Raw genomic sequence first — 26,349 nt, 5'->3', positions numbered from 1 at the left:
ACTGTGGAAGGTGTCTGCAGAGAGACTTAATATATAACTCAGGTTTTTAAGGTTTGATTTAACTCCAGGATTTGACTCTTGTCTTTGTAAATCCTGTTTTAACTAAAGGGATAGTTCACCCAAAAATGAAAAGCTGCTGTTAATTTGACCCTCGGGTCATTCAAGAGGTTAATTTTTTCTTCAATTTAACTTTATAGCAGAGTTTTTAGCTAAAACTGTGGTACTTGGTGATTCACAAAATGTAAGTAAATGGCTATTAGCAAGTTGAGAGTCACAAAAAACACATACAAGCAAAATAAAATTAGTACTCATTACTCCTGATGATACATTGAGGTCTTTTGAAGTGAAGTAGCAGGTAATTTTACTGCTTTGGACTTGTTCATGACTGTTTGCAGTTGCTTTGGATTCAAAGTAATAATGTTTTAGATAATTTTCAGTTTCTTGTGTATGCATGTATATATGTTGTTGTTTTTTACTCTCAAAGTGTGTTAACATGCATATTATGAATCACCAAGGACCAAAAACAACAAAAAAATCTTTAATTTATCTGAAGAAAAAATCATCCACATGATTGACCTGAGGATACATTTCTAAATAATAATCAGATTTATACTTTTGAGTTTTTTGAGTGCTTAGCTTGATCATTTGCTCTTTATGTTATTTAAATGTAACATTTTATTTCAAAAGAGATTATTATTTAAAATGTGTGTTTTACTGTGACCAGCTTGAGTTTTTAGGATTAGGATTCATTAATGGTATGTTTTGGGGGTATTTATTTGGGGTATTTTTAGAACTTTTGAAGCAGAATGTTTTGTTAGCGAGGTAATAAAGTGTATTTGCATAAAGTACATGACATAAATGAATCTCATTTTTAATATATCTATTTTTAAGTAACATTTGAAGCATTGACATGCATATATAGTGCACTTAAAGGGATAAGGGGAGCACGAGGCACAAAGTAACGCTGGGTAAAATGTAACTTGGAGTTTTAAGGTATTTGCTCAGGGTTATATATGGCATGCTTCCAATGTTTTCATCACAGTGTCGCCAGACATTTTCCTAATTATTGAAAAAGTTCTGCGAAATTTGAATGAGAAACACAGAAGAAAAACCATTTTTGCAGCATAAAAGTATTTTTATTATACTCTATATTTTTTTATTTTAAAAAAATCTGTGAACATATGTACAAAATCTTATATTGATGTGATTAGCGTCTTCTAGGCTAAAAAGTGGAACCTTTTAGAAAGATGTAAAAAAACACAATTGAGGAAAGCATGACAGAGCAGGGTTAGTTGTAGCAGGGTGTTACAAATAAGCCACACACTGTTGGACACCAGTTAAACTAACAAAATATCTTTTGAATTTTGAGTGTAATGTTGGGAACTTTTTATATTAAAAAAATTTTTTTTAATAGAAAATATTTTTAATAGAATTTTTTTAATAATGCAAAAGCATTGTATAATAATGGATAATAATACAAATAAATCTAAATGTGTTTATTCAGTAGATAAATAAATAAACATGCTGTGCTATGTAGAATAAAACGAAACGAGTTAAGTACTGCAATTAAATTACCTGCATTTAAATTAATTGTGTGAAATCTGACTTTATAAGCATGTGTTACAACTAACCCTCTCTCTCTCTCTCTCTGTTACAACTTGCCTCGCAGGTTGGGTAAATAGTCATAATTTTACTCCTGGCACTTTTAGGAATACTGCACAGAAACCATAGTCTGGCAATCATACTTGCAGTGCTCAGTTGTAGGATAGGGTTGTGTGTTGTTGCTAAAAAATATGGTTTGTCTAACCTCATTACTTTATTATTTGGCCCAAACCAAAAAGTGTTACTTTGTTCCCTGCTCTCCCCTAGTTCACCCACAACTAAAGATTCTGTCAGCATTTGCGCTCCCTCCACTCGTTCCAAAACTGTTGGACTTTTTTCTTCTGTTGAACACAAAAGATGTTTTTGAAGAAAGTGGTAACATTGAGTTCCATAGTAGGAAAAACAAATACTATGGAAGTCAATGGCTACAGTTTTTCATCTCTCTTCAAAATATCTTCCTTGTGTTCAACAGAAAAAAGAAACTCAAACAGTTTTAGAGCGAATAAATGACAGAATTTTTATTTGTGGATGAACTATACCTGTAAGTAGTGTTGTCGTATTTCTCTCTCTGAACACTAGAGGATGCAAGAGTTTGGAAAGGACGGAAACATTCTTAATTCATAAGATAGATGGCAACATATTCACATACTAATCTCTGTCAGGATTGACCGGTTTTTCTGGCTTTAGCTAATTGTTCATAGCTAGCCATTCAATTTACTAGTCAATCTTGTTGGTTTGTGTTGGTTTTAGTTGAAAGGTAGAGAAGACCGGAATATGGCCATCATTTTTTAGCTCATTGTTTGTTTTGATGTTGCCACTGAACGTTAAAGAATCAATAAAATGAATCAGTTCAGTTGCAGCAGTCTTTGTAGTCTAATATTTAGTTCATATTTCGGCTGTTTCTAGCTTCTGCCATAAAGTGATAGTATGATACATAAGAATCAATCAAACGCTCATCAAATCTTTCATCGAATTAGTGTTTTTGAACATATCTTTGAAGTGAATCAACATCTACAGCATTTCTTTGTTTTATGTTACGACCCCCTCATTTGAGTCAACTTAAAAGAGCTCAGACAACAAAATGATCTATATGTACTGTAACTTATTTATTAAACATAGAACTAATAGAACAAGAAATCAAGCCAAGCAAACAAATGTCTAGGGATAAATAAAAAAAAGATAAAGAACTTAAGATACAATCACAACTAACTTTAACTACATGATATAAATAATGCAAAACGAAACCACGATGAAAAAGATGGTCTTGATACGAGGACGTCCAAGTAGCCACATCGTCCTCCAGAAGCTAGCACACGCTCTTATTTATATGCATTAAATCAATTGGTGAGCAAGCAGGCATGCAATCAGGATCTGCCACATCCAAACTGGAATCTTGGGGTCGTCACAATTTGTCATGAATGAAAACAAATGAATGAATCAGTTAATTAATAAATTGATTCAGTGAGGTTTTATTAAACCTCTAAAAAAATTGGCATTATTATTATCTAACTTAAACTATTATTATAAAAAATTATATATACATAGTAATTGTAAATTAATGGTAGAAGTTTGCAGGTGTAAAAAACATGTCTCATGTTGATATTTTTATAGCCTGATAAAAGTTGTGACGAACAAATTCCTGTAAAGCTAATCTGTTTTACTAATCGAATTATCTACCAAAGACAACCAATCCTGACTAATGTCCAGCACATAACTGATATCATTATGATCATTTACATTATTCCTTTGTGAAATGACTATTTATTTTGTGATGAATCGATTGAATGAATATTGCTTTCATAATGCCACCTACTGGCAGTCAGGGATGGCAGCATTAATCCTGTTTAAAATCAATTTAACTATAGTGAAAACTATTTTTTACCATGCATTTTTTTTATTAGTAGAATTTTAATTCCTGTTATCAAGATATAACAATATGATTTCTTCTGCGAGTTATAACATATTTACCAGTGGAAATATAATTGACTTAACTTTAGGGTGAAACAAACTGCAAGAAACAAAAAACAGTTTGTCAATTTCAAAATTTTGTGCTTTTTGACTTTTCCAAGTGTTTTATCTTTCAGTTAAATGTAAAGATTACACTTTTAATTGTTTCACACTTTATTAATTTGTAGATTTCTATTACTATAGATATATTTTTAAAGAGGCAGAGCCATAAATCTCCACATCAGCTGCGCTTACCATCATCACAACTTTACAGTTGTATTCATATTCTGAAGGTTTTATGGTTCTGTATGTTCAAATTAAATTGGCCGTATGTATTCTGCAACAAAACAAGTTTAAATAAATCTTTTAAATTATTTTGTATTTATTTATATTCTGGCTGTTCATAGTATTTGAATCTGAATTATGTTTCATTATAAAAAGAGAATAGCCTCTTTCAAGAGTTTTTGAACTGGACTTCAAGTGATTTTATTGCTAGATAATTTGCAAATTAGCACATATTTAATTTGAAATGCTGCATTAAATGCATTTTTAAATAAAGCATGATATGAGCAATGAGATTTTTGTTTGCATTGCATTTAATCTATGTAATATTTTCCCTTACGAATAATACAAATTCATTATTTTTAATAACAAAAAAATTAGTTATAATTTTTAAGAAAATAATCATTATCGGTATTATTACAATTTTAAGTATAGTAATCATGTCGAATTATTAATAATAACATCGCCCTTTCTTATTGGCAGCAATGCATCAGTGAACGAAATTTATGGTTAGCGGCGCTCTTAATTCAAATGATTCCAATCCCGGGTATGAATCAATACTAGACTTGAGCTTTTACATTATGGGATGACATTATGGGAAATGTGAAGTGCTGAATGCACACACAGCTGTGCTTTCTGTAAGCAAGCTGACATTTCCGGGAGCCGCAGGTCTCTTTCTATTGGCTGAAGTCCGCGGATCCCCAACAAAACCCTCCTCTCGGGGAAAAGGCCAGACTTCAAATGATGTTTTAAAGTCCGACTGTGCTCCTCACTCCTTCTCTTTCCTCATTTCTTTCTCGTGGTTCCACTGAAAACCTGCTAGGTTATATTCCCGAACGTCAGACACGAAGGTGAGTCTTTAATCGTGTTTAGGTATCGTTAAACTAGCGGCGGAGAGTGTAGTGAAACAGACGCTGTATCGCTTGCAAGCATGCGGTTTGTTTTGGTTTTTCATTAATCATAAGTTTATCGTACATTACACATGTAACGGCACGAGCGGTTCGGTTTGCGTTATTGTAAATATTCTAGGCTATCGTCTTTGTTATGGACGCGTTTCTTATGAAACACTGCAGAGACTGTATAACTGGCCTGCTGCATCGACTCGATTCCCCCGTACGTCTCGCGCTCAGAACCGTTTGACAGGTCAGATCCAGTCGGAACCGGATACTGTTGCGCCTCAGTTCCACCAGCTGCTTTGTGTGCTGCAAGTTTTCATGTTGGTTGTCTCAGATTTGATGCTGATTCTAGCAAAAACAACGTAAGCCACCTGTGATATAAATACATTACTTTAATGGCTTTTCATAACAGGCTGGTTTATATGGTGGATCCTGACTGACTGAAATATGTATTGTTTTGCAGTATCAAACATTTTCTTGGAAAGCACAATTGGTTCAAGAGACTATTTGTCTGTCTGTCTGTCTATATCTATCTATCTATCTATCTATCTATCTATCTATCTATCTATCTATCTATCTATCTATCTATCTATCTATCTATCTATCTATCTATCTATCTATCTATCTATCTATCTATCTATCTATCTATCTATCTATCTATCTATCTATCTCTATTAAACCAGATAAAAAAATCTAATTAGTAGTTTTGTTTAGTATTGGGTGTTCTGTTGTAATTTTAAAGCTGTAATGCAGAGAGAATTGTACATATTGCTGAAGTGATCGCTTTTATCTGATTATTTAGAAAGAAATCATTGTGGGGTAAGAGAACCTGATTTGTCATTAGCCAATCAGATATAGTCTAGGTTGTACTGTAGGTTGCTGTTGAATGCACATGCTGTTTCCTGCACATCCATGTGAGGTGTTGTTTACATGTTCAGCTGCTCTTGATTCATGCGCTGTCATCATTTAGATAGACATGATCGTAGGCTTGTCAATTTTCCCTCCTGTATCTTGAGTATTTTTGTGAGTGACTGTATTTTGTTTAATTTGAACCACATATCAAATTCAGTTAATGTTTTATCCTACACTGAAAAAAAAATTCTGCAAAAATGTTGCAAGCTATTTATATGGGTTGAATTCAAGCAATCAAATTAAATTTAGTAATGTTCAACTTGATTTGTTTAAGTTCAGCCCAAGTAAATTGTTTACACTCACTTGACGTAAAAAATAAAATAAAAATAAAAAATTGTAAATCAAAGGAATTGTCTTTAAATATTTTTTTCAGGGTATAATTAATGAAGAATAATTAACAATACTGTTAATGTGTCTGCTTAAATTCCCAGAGTCTAAAGTTTTACATAATATCACACTAATGTACATTGATATGGTTACAAATCTAAAAATAGATGAAACTGAATATAATAGTGATGGTTTGTTCAGGAACTTTATTCGTAGTTTCCTAAAAAAAATAAAAGAATAAATTGTTGTAAATTTGCATTTAAAATTTAAACCTAATATGTCGAAATAATATGTTAGTGTATACACCAGTTAACATACTGAATGTCTATTTCTCTCCAGAAGTTTGATAAAAAAATCTTTTGTGCTCATTAGTCATGGAGTTGCGGATATCTTTTAACTTTCTCACATGCATGTTAATGAGGACATTTATTGTTGTTTTGTTTCCATTCATTTGTGTCATTCTCATTTCCTTGCTGGTTTCTTTCTCACGGTGTATAGACTTAGCAGCACCTTATTCACAAACTGCAGAGTAAAAAGGGGTTTCTGCCCTAAATTTTTAAGTCAAATCAAACTAACTTTACAAGTAATTTTAACTCTCATCAATTAAACTGAAACATCAAGTCAAAATTTGTATGACTTTGTATTAAATAAAGTTGAAATCCAATTAATGCATTAAAATATTTAAAAGTATAAAGCATGAATGTGTTCTCATGACTTGGGCTGCACAATATATTGTTTCAGCATCGATATCGCAGGTTGTGCATTCGCAATAGTCACATCACAGCATCTGCAATGTGGAGTTGGGATTATTGTTGATCAGCAGAGAAGAATGTACAGTGTTTACATTTTATATTACATCTGATTATTTAATAACAGGGGCAGGACAAAATAGCGAAATGCATGAGGTGGCTCTTCTTGTAATGGTAGATCAAACATGATGCTATCCTCGGAAATATATATGCGGCTAATAAAAGAAATGCATCTTATGACTTTTTGATGCATTTGTCCCTCTTCATTTACAAATATGATATTGTGTGTGGTTTTCTTGTGATCTCGCTGCTATTGTGATTTATCATTATTGGGGGCAAAATATCATGATAATATCGCATCGTATTACTGTAACCGAATATCAGACTACTTTTTTATCTTTGCTCTCTTATTTATTGCAATTTCTTTGATTCACTCTTCTACAAGATTATCCCAATCAATCTAAGTTAATGATTTAACTCCAAATAGAGCTATTCAAGTCGTCTACCAAAACTGTGGTCAGATTGCAAAATAAATCACTGCAAAATAAAATAATGCAATGCAGGGCTCAACGATAAGGAAGGACTGCCCGATGGCCCGGGGCCAGCTTGAGAGATACCCGATTGGGCCAGTGCTGCCTTGTCACTGAATTTTAATTTGCCTGCGAGGCTGCGACTATTTGTCAATTGCGTGCAAATAGGGATGCAATGATTATAGATTTTGGTTGTACGATTATAGCCTGAGGAATAAACACGGTATCATTGTTATCACAATTATTATGTGTTCTTTCATTTCAAAGTACTACTAGTTTAGGAAATCACATGAAAACTTCTTATATTTTAAAGTGTTATTTATCGCTGCTCAGTAACCAATTAATACAGCACAAAATAATAATAAAAAACAAACAATATCATCCATTTCTCTTTGGACTTAAAAATAAGTGAAAAACATTTTTGGCATTTAAACACAAGTAACAATTTTACACTGAAAATTAATGACAGAACTATGAATAAATAAATAATTTTTGTCTAATGTAAATCTAAGCATTATATTAGCTAAGTATTTCCCTTTTAAATAGAACAAATGTAGTCAAAGAGTGCTGAACCTCTGTCTGAAAGGCACTATTATGCACGCAAACCTTGTGTCTTCATTGGAAATAACGAACTTGTGAGCGTAAAAGATGGGATATGTGAATGGCCCTTAGTTTAAAATCTCCTCAGCCATAGTTAAAATCAACCTTTGATCCAGTGTGCATATTGCGTACAAGCTCGGAACTTTAAACTAGTGCACATTTGACATAACTTTTAGTTGCAGCAGTTTTGTTCCATACACAAATGCGGTGTTGAGAAGCCTTTACGATTAATTAACCATGAGGAATTAAACCGCGGTTAATAGTGAAATCGGTTAATCATTGCATCCCTACGTGCACATACAGTTTTACAATCGAGAAACACTTTGTGCTTTTAAGTCCTTGAATGCTACCTTCTCTGTGAAGTCGTAAACACCATATTGCTTTACAGTTCCTCTTATCTGATTGGATGTTGTGAGCATGTTTTTTTTTTTCCATAATCTGTTAAAAATCAATACAGCGAAGAGACTGCAACATCAAATTATGAGGGTAAAAGAAAACGTCTGTTTCTAGTGTCGTAGACATTTACATGGGTACAACACGACGAAAATAATGAAGTGATGTTTTGCATAGTTTGCCGTCAAGTCGGCCACCTTTTGTTTTGCAGTAAAATACCTGCACATTTTCCATACTGCTATATTTTACTGCTAACATTTTTCAAATATTTAAATTCTAGATTTACAGACATTATTTTTGACACATTATTTAAAATATGTGGCCAAGAAATAGCAATTCACTTTTTTTATTTATTTATTTTTTTATTTTGGTGGGGCCAGTGAAAATTTTGGCAGGTCCAATCGGGTCAGTAGAAAAAAAATCCCGTTGAACCCTGTAACCCTTAGTGTTAAAACCTTCAATGTCATATTTTTCCAATATCGTGCAGCCCTATTGTTTACTGTGCAAAAACAATTCAATTACACAAAATATTGGCAGTGTGTGAACACCACACCCATACTGCTAGGGAGACAACTTGAACTTTTGTGTATATCTAAACACTGATATTATATGTTCACTTTATATACCTATGGTAAGGTTACTCAAATATTTTAGTTATAGTTACACCAACTCTTGATTTAATATATTCTTGTATAACAGTTAATGAGTTAACAGATTTGTAAACATTTATTTAAATGTCATACAGTTTGTACAGTGTCGATTTATAGCACAAAGATTGACAGATAACTGACATGCTTAGTCATGTACTCGTGGAGCAGTTGTTCAGGAATATTTTCTCAAGGTGGATGAAAGCTTTTGTCTGTACATGTATGTTTGCATATAAAAGCGGCTGTCATTCCCATGTGATGTTGCATATCTAATGCCCTGTTTTTGAGATGCATTAGTTCTTAATCCTGCAATACTGTCTATGTCATGCTTTGTTTTAAATGAATCAGCTACATGTTTCTTATTTTAGATGACTTGATATGCATGCAAATTGCATCAAACAGATCTTACTGCTTAAGTAAGATTTATCCTTTTAAAAGCATCCCAGTTTGCCCAGCAGAGGTTGATGTGTCACCCAGACAAGAACGACAGCCAGTCGAGCAATTGTTTTCCTTCACTGGTTCCCTTGGCAACCGTCTTACAGTATTTGTCAGACTGGTGAGGTTTTACCTTCTCACTCCTCCTGAATGGCTCTTTTTTTCATGAGCTGTTTATACAGAGATCAATTAAAGACTCATAATTCCTATTTCAACTTCATAACCGCTCACGTTTTTGACTGACTGTATTAGACATTTTTAATAGCTTCCATATGCAGTAGAGATTTTTAGATGCTTATCTTTATAATGAAATCGATAAAGGGAAAGTGCGGGCCTAGCGAGAGCATTAAATCCTTTGCCGTATTAATATAAGCGAGCAAACAAAAGGATGACTTCTGCATGACCTAATAGGCTGTTTGAATCATGCGGAGGGGAATTGGTGTAATGAAGTTTACCAATAGGCTTTAACGGGGTTAGTGATGAGCATTATGCGCACTGAACCGTGCTCATATCCCTCACTGACAGCTCATTGTCTTTCGTTATCTCTCCAGCGATCAAAGTTCATTCGGTGCTTAATGTCTGATCAGGATTATCATGACTATTCCATAGAGCACAAACCAAAATCGGACCTGATATGGCAATCGGGTTCTCAAATCATTTGTCTGAATAGCTGAATTTTGAAAGTGAGCTTCGCATATTCTGTAGACCGTTTGATGTCTTGTTGCTTGCTTCTGCTGATGTTATCTGGAGCCGCTGCCAGGGCTGTGTTATGTAACACCAGAAAAAAATTAGCATTTGAAGAATGGCTTCACGGCTGGTGTTGCTCTCGTGGCCCGCTGGCTTTGGTTCACACTTAGAGCTGAGAGACTGAGAGGAGCAGTGGGATTGGTGGAGGCTCAGAGTGGTGCAATCTAACACAGGCAGCCATTGTTTGCTTTGAAACGGTCCCCCAAGCACAGTGACCAAACGGAGACCCCCAATGAATATTGATTTGCTGATGGAGTACTGCTTAAGTGCAGTTTTGATTTTTGATGGCAGAAATGAGGTGATGAAACCTAATGTAACGTTTTGTTTTCTTAGTAGCCTTTGTTGGTGATTTGTGAATTTTCAGTGTTTTTATTACAGCATTTTTATATACAGCGTTATGGATGTGACATTTGATGTCTCAACATGAATTCACATAGAAAGTATATGATAACATTATATTGAAACATCTGTTTATATTTTCCAAAACCACTAACCACAGAAAATTAGGGATCAGAAAATCAATTTGCAAACATTTTTTGTATTTTAAATGAAGAAAATAAACATGCGTTATGGATTTGACCAAAAAAGTTTACAGCATACAACATATGTTGTAGAAATTCTGTGAATTAAACTGCTGGAACCAAAAGAGACAATGCTAATCAAAAGGATAAGATCTGGCTTACTATTGAACAAAAAGGATTGATTTTATTTGACATTTTTGCGTTTGTGAGGAAAAAGCTTGGTTATGGATTTGACATCTCTCCATTATGGATGTGACGGATGTGAAATTTGCACTTGTGTGACTTTGTCATTGTTTTTAACAATTATATTTGATTTACCAGAGACATTTTTGAGTGTATTTACAGTACTGTAATATAAAAGCCTATACAAAAAACTTAGAAAGGGTTTTGCTATTCTGGCAAAAACCTTATTTTTTTATTACATACAGCAAAGTCCTTTCTCTTATTATTATCGGGGGCTCAATACTAATTGAATTTATTTTAATTTAATTTAGGATGGTTCGTTCAGCCAGTTGTTAAAATTGATCATTGCCATGCATTGGTTTTCATCGTCAGATATTTTTCTTTCAACACTTGGTTTGAACCTTCTATTCGATGTATAATTCTTCTAATCTATATATAAAATCACATGCAGATATTAAGCAGCACAATTGGTTTATAACATGAAATAACATTGATGAAAATACATATTTGTTAACAGTTTGGGGCACTCATTGAAATAGTAATTAAAAAAAAAACAGGAGTGTTCCTGGGGGCCATTACTAGAGTTTTATGACCGTAAAAAATTATAATATAGTCTGGCAATAAAGTTACTATATGGTGGTCCTTTGCTCAATAAAAGGTTACTTGAAATTATCTTTTTATCTTGCATGTTAATGAGATGAACAATCTAATCATGCTGTCCGTGACATTTATACAATACAATATTGTGATAATTGTTTATATTGCTAAAGTATTTATGTAAAGTTTCCCTTAGGAATGTGGAATTATTTTTTTAATGTTTAAGGGAGTGAAGATTTTTATCAACACATTTTAAGCATAATAGCTTTTATGAAAAAAATCTGCAATATTAAAATGATATTTGGAAAAAAAATCCCATGGCACTGAAAACTATTGACTGCTGATAATTCAGCATTGGCATCCTAAGAATAACTTGCGTTTTATAATATAAAATTTTTATATCATATTATTCATATTTGTACTAAACTTACAGTTGTAATAATATTTGACAGTATTACTGTTTGTGCTTTTTGTTTAAATAGTAAACTTAAGACATTTCTTTAAATAAAACAAATGAATAAAAACTCGAACAGTATTTGACCAGTAGTAGACCTTTTTCACAAGACGGTGATGTTTTTTTAACTTTTGTTAGTTTGTAGTTGTGTGTAGTTTTTCAAAGATTATAATAGTTAGATTTATTTTTTAAAAAACGTGTGTACTCCCTCAGAAATAAAGGTACGCGAGCTGTCACTGGGGTGGTACCTTTTCAAAAGGTACACATTTGTACTTGAAGGGTCCATATTGGTACCTCATTTCTTGTGTGGAGTTTGCATGTTCTCCCCGTGTTCGTGTGGGCTTCCTTTGGGTGCTCCGGTTTTCCCCATAGTCCAAACGCATGCAGTATAGGTCAATTGAATACGCTAAATTGGCCGTAGTGCTTGGTTGTGGCTGGAAGGGCATCCGCTGTGTGAAACATATGCTGGGTAAGTAGGCGGTTCATTCCGCTGTGGCGACCCCTGATTAATTAAAGGAACTCAGCCAAAAAGAAAATGAATGAATGAATGAAAGTGGTGATTGCACTTGTGGAGTTTTTCTTTTGTTATTTGAGCAAATTGGAATGCAAAAAATTTTATTTTGTGGTACTCTCCCGTTCACCACACGCTAGGTGTGCTCAACCATGATGATTTTCACTACTTAGAAACACAGAAATGTGATAAGGGTCCATAGTGACATCAACTGGTCTTGACCTTGATGATGGTTAAACCCTGATTACACATCTTTGAAACCACAAGGTTTCACTTAGTGTCCAGATTGTTAAAACACACTTGCCTGAAGCTGTCACATAATGCAATAAATCACTTCAAACATGTATCCGCACTCCTCATCCCTTCAGCAGTCTCTCCGCTCTCAATCAGTCAATGAAATAAAATTAGTCTCTTTCACTTGAGAAAGGCAATTCAGCTCCATCAGTCAAGTTTTTGCCCTCTGGGCATCAAACTAGTTTAACCCATTTTGCTTGCTGCATCCTCACATGCGCATGACAACAGGCTTGTGTAACGCATATTTTCAGAACCAGTTCCATCCAGTCAATGAGCCGTCTGGTTGGGGTGCTTCTGAGAGATAGAGCGTCTGGATTTTTCTTGCTTCTGCTGCCTCAATTGCATAAGCGTCCTCCTATGTGGAGCACAAGAGAGATGCACTTTCTGCTTTTTGTCTCCTGCACATAAATAAAGATGCCGTTTGTTCACTCTACTGACCAGCGGGCAGCCAGTTCTCCTCTCTGAATTGATTCCTTTGGACGAGCAAACATAGGAGGCTGGCGTTCTTTCAGTGCAGCAGGAAGACTGATTCTTAAGTTTCTTGTTTCCTAAATGTGATGGAAACATACACTTGTGACATGAACTAAGGAAGAGCAATATATTGTTTTAGAGGCATGATGTTTATACCAAGTGCTTGAGTTTCCTAATTTAGTTGTGGGGGTCTCCTACAAGAGATTTGCATACATTCAATGTTTTCTTATAGTATGTATTGCATCAGGACCTCTTTTCTGTCAGTGTCTGAATCATTAAAAGATTTAGACTCTTTAAGCACACCAAGCTGACTCTGGCCCATAGCCAGCCTGGTGAAAGGGCTGGTTCTTTTTCTCAAAAAGTGGACTTTTTTTTTTTTTTTTTTTTTTTTGCAGTTATACGTCTCATTTTCTATTTAATTATGAGATTTAAGTACTGCATATTAGTGGTCTTTTAAGCAATGTTTTTAGCTGTATGAGCTTGTCATATGATAGTCATAACCACAGTTTTTGATGTACCAAAAATATTTCCTAAAGATAGAAAATAGAGAAATGTAAAAAAATACAAATTGATTACATTTATCATTAGAAAACTGTAGCCTGGTGTCATTTATTCGACAAACAACCTTTCCAGCATATTCTTTCCACAGTCTGAATTTGTCCAATTGAATAAAAAAATAAATTTTTTAAATAATATTAATAATATAATGTAGAGCTTCAATTCAATTTTTGATTTAAAAATTCATGGATTACAACAATAGTCAAAATAGTATTCAAATTCATTTCAGTATGGTCAGCTTTTGGTGCATCACACCTTTTTATTGGTCATTTTTTGTTTCAAGAATAAGGTCCAAGATTTATAATAAAAGTTACTTGTAAAAATGTTTTCTCTATTTAAAAACAATACAAGAGCAAAAGAAGACTTCACTTTCGTCAGATTGTATGTTTTCTTGCATAAAGTATTTTAGCTAAAGTCACACTGAAGTGACAGCTAACAGAGGATACCGCTTGGTCTTAAAGCACTTTTCGATGGATTATTTTCACTATTTATGAAAATGCATGAAATTTGAGCTACCTAATCAATAAAGTAGCATTCAGAAAAAACAAAACACCAGCGAAAAAACTCGACACAGAAGAACATAACCTACTGCCAGCTAGTGTTTCGGAAGTGTTATTGCAGGGCAACACAAACAGCATGCAGAAGTATAAATGCATGACAGCGTGCAAAGCATGCACCGTGGGTCATGCCGAACACTCGGCGCAGAAGTGTCAATCAGCCTTAAGACTGCTGCCCCTGCAAACCGGCCCTGGAAAAGCAGATATAAATGATTAAATGAATATACTAATTAATTAAAAACCTATACAGTACATAGGTTTGTGCAGAAAGTAAAACCTTAGGTTGTTCTCCAAAACAAGTATTAATTAATAAACAAAAAAAGCACCAAAAAAAAAAAAAAAAAAAAAAAAAAAAAAAGAGTAAAACTGTTTGCTTCTGCTTTTTTTTTTTTTTTTTTTTTCACAACACATTTGCTGTTGTGAATAATTTCTCTTGGATCTTTGGTATGTTCCACCGAATTACTTGCTCACCTCAAGCAAGTTTGACTTGTATGGTCTGAAACCATCTGGAAATTATTCATTTGTCGAGAATCTATGCACCAGCTTCCCAAACATTGTGCCTCAAACCTCAAAGACAAGTATTACTGATGATCCATTTCCGTCAGTTCAGAATCAGTTCTTTCATTTAAAAAGCTTCATTAATTGTGGACTTTCACCTTTGAATCTTTGCAGAAATCTCTCTACATTGCATGAAAGGCAACCTTTCAATATAAGCAGAACATTCTGTGAATAATAACGGCACACCATCATCGCTCTTTTCACTCTGTAAGCATATGCTCACTTATCTTCAAAGCTGAAAATCTGGCGGTTCCCTCAGGCATTGGCTATTCCCTTAAGCAAGACTGTTCGTCCCAATTAATCTAAGCACCACATTGTGACCGGTTTCCTGATTCCAGAGCCTGTTGGGAAGGTTTAGTGTTACTTGAAAGTCACAACGTTAGTCACTCATCTGCTGCCCTCAGCCTTGTCCTCACAAGACTCTCTGTCCCATGAAATGGTGGAGTGCAAAAAGATCATCGGAGGGTTGGCGAATGTCTAAGCCATGTTGTAATTAACACCAATGAGCCATGCTTTAATTAAGTGGTGTGAATGTGGACTGTCAAGGCCACTGGAGAGGGACTGGATTGATGGGCATGGCTGAACCTGCTGCTCAGGGAAAGAGGAACTGTCTGTGGTACTGAAATAAGATCTCATCGATGTCACATTGAAGATAGTACGATTTTCACCCATCTGGTGATGAAAATGAGTTTCGACTTTGTCAATTTGGTCATTCAAATATTTTTACATGCTGTTGTTGAGAAGAATGCAGATTTGGAAGTAAGGTTTTAATAAAAATAAATGTTCTATAAAATGATATGTTTAAATGGTGTATCAGAATAATATTATAAAGTATATTCGAAGGTCAGTGGAGTTCCTTTAATGTCATACAAGTTGTGGATATCATTTCTCCACTGACCTGCAGATTGTATTATCTTTCAGTCTCTTTGATTGTGACATTTCCATAACCCGTATCTTCTTCCCACCCACTGTAACTGGTCTTATCTGTCTTCCCTCAGGTGAAGTGAAAGGCAGGTGCTGTGTGCTGTCTCTCTCTCTCTCTCTTTCTCTCTGTCTCTGTGAGTGCTACACATGGCTTCCTCACTCCTGACCCGCCAGCTGGCTCTTTCCCTCCAGCAAAACCTGCGTCTCGCTGCTCCAGGTAAAAATGGATACCATTTAGTCTGAAAAGCTTGATGACATCCCACTTAAACTGACAATGCATTTACAGTGCCTATAGAAAATCATCACACCCTGTTAAAAGAAATTTCTTTGTCACACAGCCTGAAATCAAACCACTTTCCAAAAAACTTTTCCAGCCTTTGAAATGTTTTTGTAGCCTTCTCATAACCTGTGCCCTACTACAGCTTTATCTGACTGGTTAAGAATCTACAATTTAATCAGATTTTTATTTACCAAAACTCGTACTCAAAGTAAATCCAATTAGGACATATTTATATTTTATTTGCATTTTCAAATTAAAGTATAGATATAGGTCACACTTTACAATACAATATTGAATAATAATGAAAAATACTTTTACAGAATGTATTAATCACAGTTCAACATTCACTAATGCATTGTTAACATCTAAATTCATGCTTGTTAACATTAGTTAATGCACCGTGAGTTAACATGAACTAAAAATGAACAACTGTATTTTCAATAACTAACATCAGCAAAGATGAATAAATACTGTAATGTAGCATTCATTATTTGTTCATGTTAGTAAATGCATTAACTAACAATAACTAATACAGCCTAATTGTAAAGTGTTACCTGGATTAAGCATGGGATGGTGTAACATTCTGACGGTATAATAACCTTGGATAAAAATATCACGGTTTCACGATATCACAGTATTGTGATTACTGCTTCAAAATAAGTTGTTTATAAATGTCTTGGGAAAAAAAAACAACTTTTCCCTCCCCATTGAACACAATATATTTTATTTTAAGAAACATTTTAAATATTTTAGACCTGTAGCTTTTGATGTAGACCAGAGATGCCCAAAGTAGGGCCTGCGGGCCAAAGTTAGCCCATGGTAACTTTTGATTTGGCCCGCCATGCCATCTCAAATGAGAGAGGGAGAATGATGGAGAGGTGGTTGGAGCGAATTTCCTTGATAGGGATCGACATTTCAAAATTAACACAACCTTTTGTTTTATTGCTTAGCTACAAAAAAAGCCAACTGAAATTTAAATGATTCAATTAAATGTTGTAAATGAATCAGATTTTTAAAATGTAAATACTGTCACTTGACACATAGAGGACAATGCATAAGATATCAAGGTAAAGGCAGGAGCAGCTCAACTAGTATTTTTCGCATCAAACTCCACTGTGGTAAAAATGGGATTAAGTTTTTACAGTAATAAGTTCATTATTAAATGTTACAAATGATAATGCATTTATTTGGCCAGATATGGTCTCTCTCTCTCTCTCTCTCTCTCTCTCTCTCTCTCTCTATCTATCTATCTATCTATCTATCTATCTATCTATCTATCTATCTATATATCTATATATATATATATATATATATATATATATATATATGACAGATAATTTACTTGTATTACGATAACATTTGTAACAACATCCTGCCCAGGGAATACAGATTGCAAGTTGACTTTATAACTAACTCTAGCACAATATGTCTGTGCATTGTACCTGTAAAAATAAATTAAGAAAAAAATTGTAGTAATAAATGCACTTGAAGATTTCTAGAATATATATAATGTGTTTATAACATGTAAAAAAGGAAAATTAAAGCAATATTGTAAAATAAACGAATAAACAGTAAATCATAATAAAATATATAATAAAAGTGCTGTTTAATGGAGAGATTTTTTTGTCAACACTTTATTTTTTAAACATAATAACTTTCATAACTAAATTCTAGCAGGTTTTGGACATGTGGAGCTATGCATCGATGGATTTGCTCTTCAGCGTTTGGACTTTCAGCAGTGAAATTTAAACCACACTTAACTGAACTAAACTGAACTTCAACTCTGAAAACCGGACTGACACAGTTTCAATTTACTAGAACTGTTGTTAAGCTGCGTTTACACAATCTAGATTGTAAAAACGCTATAGAAATAAACATGAATTTGAATTGAATCCTGTTGATCGTTGCTCTGATGTGAGCCAACCTATTCAGAATTGCTTGAACTATCATAATTCAACCGAAAACTCAGTTTTTCCCCATCTCAGGCTAAATTACTTCAGAATTTGAGTTTAAACTCACAGCTGGTGGAATCTCCTGAAATTGAAATAGGCTTCAGGTCAACCATAACATACTGTGCATGCATGTGAGTGTGCAGGGTGTTTCCCAGTACAGGGTTGCAGCTGGAAGGTCAACTGTTGTGTAAAACATAATTAGTGGAATTAGTTGGCTGGTTCATTCCCCTGTGGTGACCCCTGATGAATAAAGGAACTCTGAAAACAGGACTGACACCGTTTCAATTTGCTAGAACTTAAGCTGCTTTGACACAATCTACATTGTAAAAGCACTATAGAAATGAACATGAATTGAATTGAATTAGTAAATATCTTGGACTGTTATGATGACAGTCCATGATATTTTACTAGTTATTTTGCAAGTGACTAGTATTCAGCTTAAAGTGTGATTTTTAAAGGCTTTGTTAATTAGGTTATCTAGGCAAATCATTGGATAGCAGTGGTTTGTTCAGTTGGCAAACAAAAAAAAAATTATATTTTTTGATCACATATATTTATGGATATTATACTAAAAGTTTTCCAGAACAAAAATACCATGGGAAATACTGTGAAAAATGACTTGGCCCTCTTGAACATCACTTGGAAAATAATTGAAAAAGGAATTCACTCATTTTTCCTTCAGCTACAAATAATTAGATTACAGATGTCCATATAAACCTATCCTGAGGCTATAATATTTCATAAACAGCTGTAGTTGTCACAGAGACTTTAGCTACTTTATGTAATGCAACTGCATGGTCGTTTTAGGAAGAAGAACTCTTCCTTTTGAAATGATAATGATCTGTGTGGATATGCAGCCGAATGTCGAGAGGGACACAGTTCAAAGTTACTTACCCATGTAAATGAGTTACTGAGATCTGGATTTGTCCAGCTTTGGCAAGTAAATTCTGCATTGAGAGAGAAATCTGTGCACATCTTGTTCTTGACTGGCAGGCCACACTGACTTAATTCTGTCTGCCATCATTAATCAGTAGCTCAGTGCTGTAGTGCCATTTACGTCTGTAAAATTGTGAAGTCTTTTGGCTGTGTGCGTACTGGTTGTGCTGTTCGGGCATGATTATGTAAGACATTTTGATGCTGTTTAGGTGTGCTTATTGGCTGCCGTTCTGATATACTGCACAAGTACAAAAGGTCATTCTGAGTTCAGTTGGTTGACTATTTTGGGGGTCCAGATACAATACAGATAATTACTGAGCACTTGATTTTAGGAAGTTGTCTTTACTGAGGCAGTCTGCTTAAAAAAAATTAAATAAATAAAAATACATAAATAGTGAATGTGTTTGTTGTTGTTTTTAGTTAATCATCTAGAAATTTGTCATTTAAAGCTGCATTAATTTAAGATTAAGCATCAAGATACATGCAATAAATGGTATTATGGGCTCAAATCAAAGGTAAAAAAAATATATAGTAATAAAAACAATTAAATAAAAACAGTTAAATTATTTCTGTGGTCTTATGAATGTGATATATTTTTTTTATTCATGAAATTAAGTTTTTAGACAGCTTTTTTTCCCCCTTATCAAATCATTATGTACTGCTTTATGACCCTTTTAATTGTGTGTCTGTTGTGTTAGGTTCCAGATATGTCAGCAAAACTGCTACAAAGACTGTTTCAGAGTTTGAATACGATGCCCCATCCATGAAGACTTCTGTGCCCGGTCCAAAGTCCAAGGTTCAGGCAGCAATTTTTTTACACTTTTACTATGAGAAATTTTGACAGATTGTTTTGTCATATGTGTCTGTAGAAAATAGGGATGCTCATAATAATCGATTAACCGTAAGGATGCATTTTTAACCAATTAATGGTATCAGTTGAACAGTTATATGCTATTGATGGTATCAGTTAAACAACATATATAGTTTACCCAACCAACCTTTTTTCCAGATTACAGTTATTAATAGTTCTTATAAAAGATCCATTTTTGAAATAGCTTTAATAGTCTAATAAGACAAATCCAATGATTTAGGCTTCTTGATTTTTACATAATGATATCTCCTCACCAAACTAAGACTTTAATTTTATAGCTATTTAAACTATAGAACATGTATGCAAATTAATGCAATACTATATATATATATATATATATATATATATATATATATATATATATATATATTATATGCTATAACCTATGCTATATGCTATAACCTACGAAAAGTCAACATATGCGCCTTGTCGTTGTCTTATCCCTAATCTCACCGTTAACAGTTAATATGGTTAATGAGCGGCGGTTGTCATTTGGGAAAATTAACCGAAATGAGCATTAGAATTAGAAAAACGACAGCTTTTGGTTTTATTCTTTTGCTGCATCCTAACTTTAGAAACTCCAGTCCAATGATTTGATACGCATGCTATAAATGAGCAATATCACACTCATAGCAGTGTAATTTGGCTGTATATCGACACTGGTGGGAGGAGTGCGCAGGCCGAGTGTTCCACCAGTGACGATACAATGCTACGAGTCTGATATTGCGTTTATACAACAGTTCGATGCCATATATCGTGTGTATAAAAAAGAAAATCCAACACACAGTCTCAAAACCCTTTTTTATGTGGAACTACTTTCTTCCCCATTCCTTCACATTGCTTGCGTTTTAAGATGATAACGCTGAACAGCATGAAATGCCATCTCAGTCTACAGAGATTTCCCAGTATTCCTCTGTCGCAATCGGGAGATCACAATATTACTACGGTATAAATACAGCATGACAACATACAAAAGAGAGAGATTGACTTAGGAAGTCATTTACCTGTTTAATAATGATTTGATCAGCTGTAGTTTGAAATTACGCTGTTTTTCTCTAAGGGCTCCATCACAATCTTGTGGATGAACACCGTCAACATCCTCTACTAAAAAGCCTCAATCGTACATAATGTTGTCCAACAACAGTAATATTTGTCAAACTGTAGCATGTCCTGCTTTTTGCTGTATGTGGGTGGAGTAATACACAAGGGTGAAGGGTGAAGAGGTAGTATGAGTGCTGTTACTGGCTGAATATTCACTCCATCAGCCAATCAGATTCAAGAACCAGACAGGGCTGTTTATAAATAAATGAAAAGCAAGCACTCTATTCAAGTTCTCAAAAAGGATCAGACTTTATTCAGTAATGTTTCAGTACCATAAACACACAAAACATTTGTTCGTTTGGCTATTAGATGTGTCAGTTATCATTTTCTATGTTTTTGTGTTCAATGTTTTTTATAATTTTTTATAAAACCTTTAGAATGGAAAACTGTTTTTTTTTTGTCACCAAATCATATTATTTAAATAGAGCAAAACAGTAGTTTTGAGACATAAGTTAGTATTTGTCTCTGCTTTGGCAAAGGGACAAAAAAAACATTTAAAGCATTTCATATCATCAGGAATAATGCATGTCAAATACTTTCATATTTAAAGCTGACAGAATCTTTTATTAACGTACATTTTTTCGTTCAACAGGAGCTGCTGAGACAACTTGGAGAGATTCAGGTGAGACAGACATAGAAATGAACTTTAATGTTTGCTTATTTATTTCACAAATGACCCAACATGCTTGGCAACACACCACATTAGCCAACTTGCGTTATGCAGTTAGTCTTGCAGATTTATTTATTTGTTGTTTGACAGTCAAATAGGATGCAAGTTAGATTATGCTACCATAATAGTTTGTCAAATAAAAGTTGAAACAAAACAACAACTACAATCATTAATAGCAGCAAATCTGAAGCCTTATTATCACCCTATATCAACATTGTGACATGCAATATTACAGCCATCTGTATTTCAGCCTACAGTTCATGTCTTCAGCATATTGAGTGATGAATATATTTCAGGCAATAATTGTTCTGGTATATTGTTTCGGCTTCTTGAGCAGTCACAATCGTCTTCTGACCGCTTTGCTATGGCTGAGCACACAGATGTGAGCTGACAGGCATCGATGAAGCTAATATCACAGATTTGCTTCGCTGTGGCTCCTGTGCATGTCTGTCTTCTGCACACGAGAGCAGACAGAGGAGTCATAATCTATTCATCAGACATGCTAAAAATAGATCCAGCGTCAACTTCAAAGCCACGGAGAAGGGAGAAAACACTTTCCCTGGATAAAGCACTGTTGCTTAAAATTTAGCCCTATTTTCTTCTACCGGATTAACTCGCAGTGATTAACTGTTTACCATAAACTTAGCTTTATAGCAGTGATCACTAGCAAAGTAATTTTTAAAATTTCTTTTTAATAAAAGAAGCGGTTAACAGTGATTTATTATTATTATTTTTTTAAATCACGCATAATTTATAATAGCAAAATTGATGTAATTTGACTACGAATTAGTTTACATCTGCCTATTTTTTTTTTGCACGAAGAATGTCAGAACCTTAGACTGTAAAAGATATGGACGTAGTATCCGTGACGTCACCACAGGTTTCTGAAGAGCGCAAATGATGCTACAAGTAGGCGTTGCCAACCATCGCTATTTTGTTCGGGCATCATTGCACCAGCCAGGGGTTACCAAAAAAGGACGAAGAGGCGGAGCATGAGTTATGAATTATGCAACCTTAATATAACTTAATATAAATTAAACGAATGAGTTCTAAAAAAAATTCACCCCCTCGCAGTTGTCATGAAATGTAATATTAGCTATATGCACCAAAATCGTTTTTGTACCAAGCTGTAAAGTTGGCCATTTTAACATTGGGGAAATGTGCTCTATTATGGAGCCAGGCCTAGCAGAATTTCGATGAATTGCAGTTTAAGTTACTTTCGTATTAGCTTCACGAGGGTAAGCGGGATGTTGCCACTTGGTCAGATCACATACAGTAACTTGGTGTGGACCTTGCATTTTCCCCTTCAAATGCCAAATGCAATAAGGTGTATAAAATTACCCAGGCATTTTAACAGCAGGAAAAAACTATGTGTTTTTTTTTTTTTAAATGACCCTAACATTAGAAGAAAAAAAAATTCATGATGTTTGTACACGTTTTAGGTTAAAATGTTTGTGCTTAAGGTCAATTTTTTTAAATTACACAACAAAAATGTCTCACATGCACGCTTAAACCCCCCTCAAATACTCAAATTTAGCTGCTCTTGTTTTTGGAGTTAGGTAAAGGCAGCTTGACCAAAGGTACAGCGGTGTGTAAACAATTCGAGGACAACACGGGGGTTAATGGTAACATACCCTCTTATGCTCTGCAGAACACTGGAGCTATTCACTTCTTCTGCAACTATGAGGAGAGCAGAGGGAATTACCTGGTTGATGTGGATGGAAACCGAATGCTGGATGTGTACACACAAATCTCCTCCATCCCCATCGGTGAGCTCAGCCAATAAACTTATCCGACACATGCACACGCATCCCTTTGCAGATCACTGGCACGGTTAAGGAAAAGCTCTACAGGCTAAAACACTGCAGCACCAAACACTAATCCACCTGTACATTTTGAGATTTTGGCCTTTTTTTATCAAATGTAAAGAGAAATCCAAAATACACTTTTAAGTGTTCCTTTTATAGCATAGTATCACTTTGTGTTGGAGATTTCAGTTACAATGTATAATAATTGAAGAATGATTATTTCTCCACTTTAACAGCACTTACAGAATATTTACAGAGGGATATGGTCACACATAATATGCCTGATTAAAAACATTATATTCTGCACAAAGTTGCTACAAATTCATTATTCTACATATTTTTTTCTGAATTAGGAAGTCATAAAGAGATAATGAAAATCCCCTTGGTAAAATTATACTTTAAAGTAAAATTCTTTGGCTTTCATATGTCAGCAAAAAAGTCTGAACCTGACTACATCCAACATACACACATATATACCTAACTTATGATGCAAAAAAATGTAATGTAATCAACTGAAAAATATAGTTATAAATATTAGTTAATTATTAGTTTTTGACCCTATTCTCCTACATTGTCTTGCCATAAGACAGAAGTCATTTGTTATTTTGCATCAAGTTGTTTTCTAAAGTAGTTCTTGGTTTTATTTAGAGTCAAACAGTTTTGTGCAGCTTTAAAATATAATCACCCAATTAAAAGAAAAGTCATGTCTGCATCCCTCCAAACTCTTGAGATTTTCTGTAGGACACAGAAGGGGAAATGCAGCAGATTGACCCTGGTTTAATAGGGGGGAAAAGCTCTTTAAATATAGTCTATGTGATTTAGTGCGCACTCACACTATCCGAACCGTACCCAGGCGTGTTTCCCGATTCGCTTGAGAAGTGTGAGTGCTCTGAATCGAGCTCAGGTGCAGTTCAGTTGGCCAGCCCTAGCCTGGTTGGAAGAGGTGTGCCAGAGCGCGGTTTGGTTGGGCTTTGGCACGGTACGATTGCAGTGTGAGTGCAAAGCGTGCCTGAGCCCGAAACCTAGGACACAACGTCACTTTTAGGGGACTGTTTCTCATGGATTTATTAATCATTCTTAATTTCAATGAAAGCAAACTATCTTAGTTTATTAAAGATGCAAACCCCTCTTTTATGACTTTTATGATAAATTATGAGCGTCAAAAGTGGCAGATCTGTTCAGCAAAGTGTTTGACTGCATGTCACTGCATCCCAAATGACTAAAAATAATACAAAATTATATAACTAAAGCAATCTCCACTGTGCTGAACGAGAGCGCTTCTCTTCCTGTTAAACTGAACAGTCGCATAATCGATAATGTAAGTGTGCTCAGGTCTGGTAGGTAAAAATGCAATGTGAGTGCAGGGAGAGGGGATGGGGGACAATCACGCTTTGGCACAGTTCAAGGCAACTGTGCCAAATGTGAGTGCGCCCTTACATAACAAGTCATCTGAAGATTTGCAGACTCTCTATAATAACGATGAAAAGGGCGTAATTTTGCAATGCACACAGTGCCCAGAATAAATAGAGTGCCTTTACCCCTAAACCCCTTGATTTTTCATGAAATGATATTTGGTCAGAAGAACAGATTTTTTTTTTTTTGTTGTGCCTGAAAATCAGAGTTATTCCGTCAGATATTGGCTTCTTGATGCTTCTGAAGACTTTAAAATGAATATATACATGTCTGAAAGCTTTGTAACTGTTTGTTGTCATTTAGAGTATCACTTTTGCAAAATAATAAGACTTTCATTTAAAATTTGGAAAATATTTCATCAGTTTATAAAATAAAAAAAAATTACATTTTACTCACAAGGCATTTAATCAATTGTGAACCCAGAGAAACTGCCAATTGTGAAGGGGCCACTTTTTCCATTATGTACAATTAAATAAATAAAGAAATTTTTATAGTTTATTAACCTGCAATAGAAACAGAAAGTCTATTAAAATCAACACAGGCTCATGAAATATAAATGCATGTTTTAACCTACATGTTTGTGAAACAGCAAAAACGTACTTAAACATAAGTTTGACTGCGGTTAAAAAATGAACACTAGGAGCACCAGGATCATACGACGCCAATCACTTTTGTTTCTTTTCACACTATTAAGATTCACATGGACATGTTATTGGTGAATAGTAAATTATTTTCATGCAGTTAACTGCTGAACACTAAATAAAAACCACGAAACAATTTAACAGCGTCTTTGTAATTGAAAATGTTTGCCCTGCCCATCTATCTTAATGTAAACAACTTTTCCATCATGATCAGTTTGCTCACTTTGTATGGTGTTGTACTCATGATGCAGAGCACTTGGGTTCCATGTCTGGTGAAGCACGGTTCCACTAAAGAGATAAAATCATTGTCATACTATGTGGTCACACTGTTCATAGGCAAAGGTGATGTTATTTTGGTTCGTATTTATGTGAAATTAAATCTATATCAAATGCATGCAACAACAAACTTAAAAACAACTTAAAATGCTTCACATAATAGAGAGCGATGTTCTGTTCCCACTCATGCTGGAGCAAACGTAAATCGGTCGCTAAGCAATGCAAACAGATCTCGATTGTGTCACTGGGGTTCGAACCTGGTACATACGATATGTGTTGGAAATGTTTCTAATTCTATTAGTTCCCTAGTTTCCTAACCCTATTCCTGGAGGCACACCAACAGTACATATTTAGGATGTCTCCTTTATCTTAACCATTCATTTCAGGTTTTTGAGTTTCCTCATGTTCTGAGGATTTGATTCAGGCATGTTTGAATAGGAAGAGGTTAAAAATGTGTACTGTCGATGTGCCCTAAGTAACTCATTTCAGATTTTTGCAAAAATGTAGACAGTGCCCTCTAGTGGATTTGTCATTAGAAACGTGCATCAAAACATACCCAGAACAACATATTTTTTTATGTTTCGCTAAAATGTAGGGAGAGCCACACATTTCCATTGAGCCTGGGCTAATTAAAACTCAGCAAGTAGTGTTGTCACTATGTGGCTCAGTAGATATAAGTGGTTTTCCTTTAGATTACTGTTAGTTT

The 26,349-nt window shown here is 34.5% G+C and overlaps 2 protein-coding genes across 4 annotated transcripts in view; both read left to right on the top strand.

Moving 5' to 3' along the window:
• Window positions 1-1,402, top strand: part of mettl22 (methyltransferase 22, Kin17 lysine) — a 30,921-nt gene extending 29,519 nt beyond the window's left edge. For all 3 annotated transcript variants that reach the window (XM_056453539.1, XM_056453538.1, XM_056453540.1), the window contains one exon: window positions 1-1,402. This exon is cut by the window's left edge and continues 2 nt beyond it. In XM_056453539.1, coding sequence (XP_056309514.1) covers window positions 1-37 — 37 coding nt within the window. In that variant the 3' untranslated portion in view covers window positions 38-1,402.
• A 3,140-nt stretch (window positions 1,403-4,542) lies between these two features.
• The window catches only part of abat (4-aminobutyrate aminotransferase), a 46,181-nt gene continuing 24,374 nt past the window's right edge, over window positions 4,543-26,349 (top strand). The window contains exons 1-5 of the mRNA XM_056453536.1: window positions 4,543-4,682; window positions 15,770-15,912; window positions 19,562-19,659; window positions 21,428-21,457; window positions 23,157-23,274. Of these exons, the coding sequence (XP_056309511.1) occupies window positions 15,843-15,912; window positions 19,562-19,659; window positions 21,428-21,457; window positions 23,157-23,274 (316 nt within the window). The 5' untranslated portion in view covers window positions 4,543-4,682; window positions 15,770-15,842. The remainder of the gene's footprint in view (window positions 4,683-15,769; window positions 15,913-19,561; window positions 19,660-21,427; window positions 21,458-23,156; window positions 23,275-26,349) is intronic.

Source organism: Danio aesculapii, chromosome 3, assembly GCF_903798145.1.
Source record: "Danio aesculapii chromosome 3, fDanAes4.1, whole genome shotgun sequence".
In the NCBI taxonomy this organism is placed as follows: Eukaryota; Metazoa; Chordata; class Actinopteri; order Cypriniformes; family Danionidae; genus Danio; species Danio aesculapii.
Note: the sequence above shows the minus strand (reverse complement) of the source record. Positions and strands in the feature narration are given on the sequence as shown.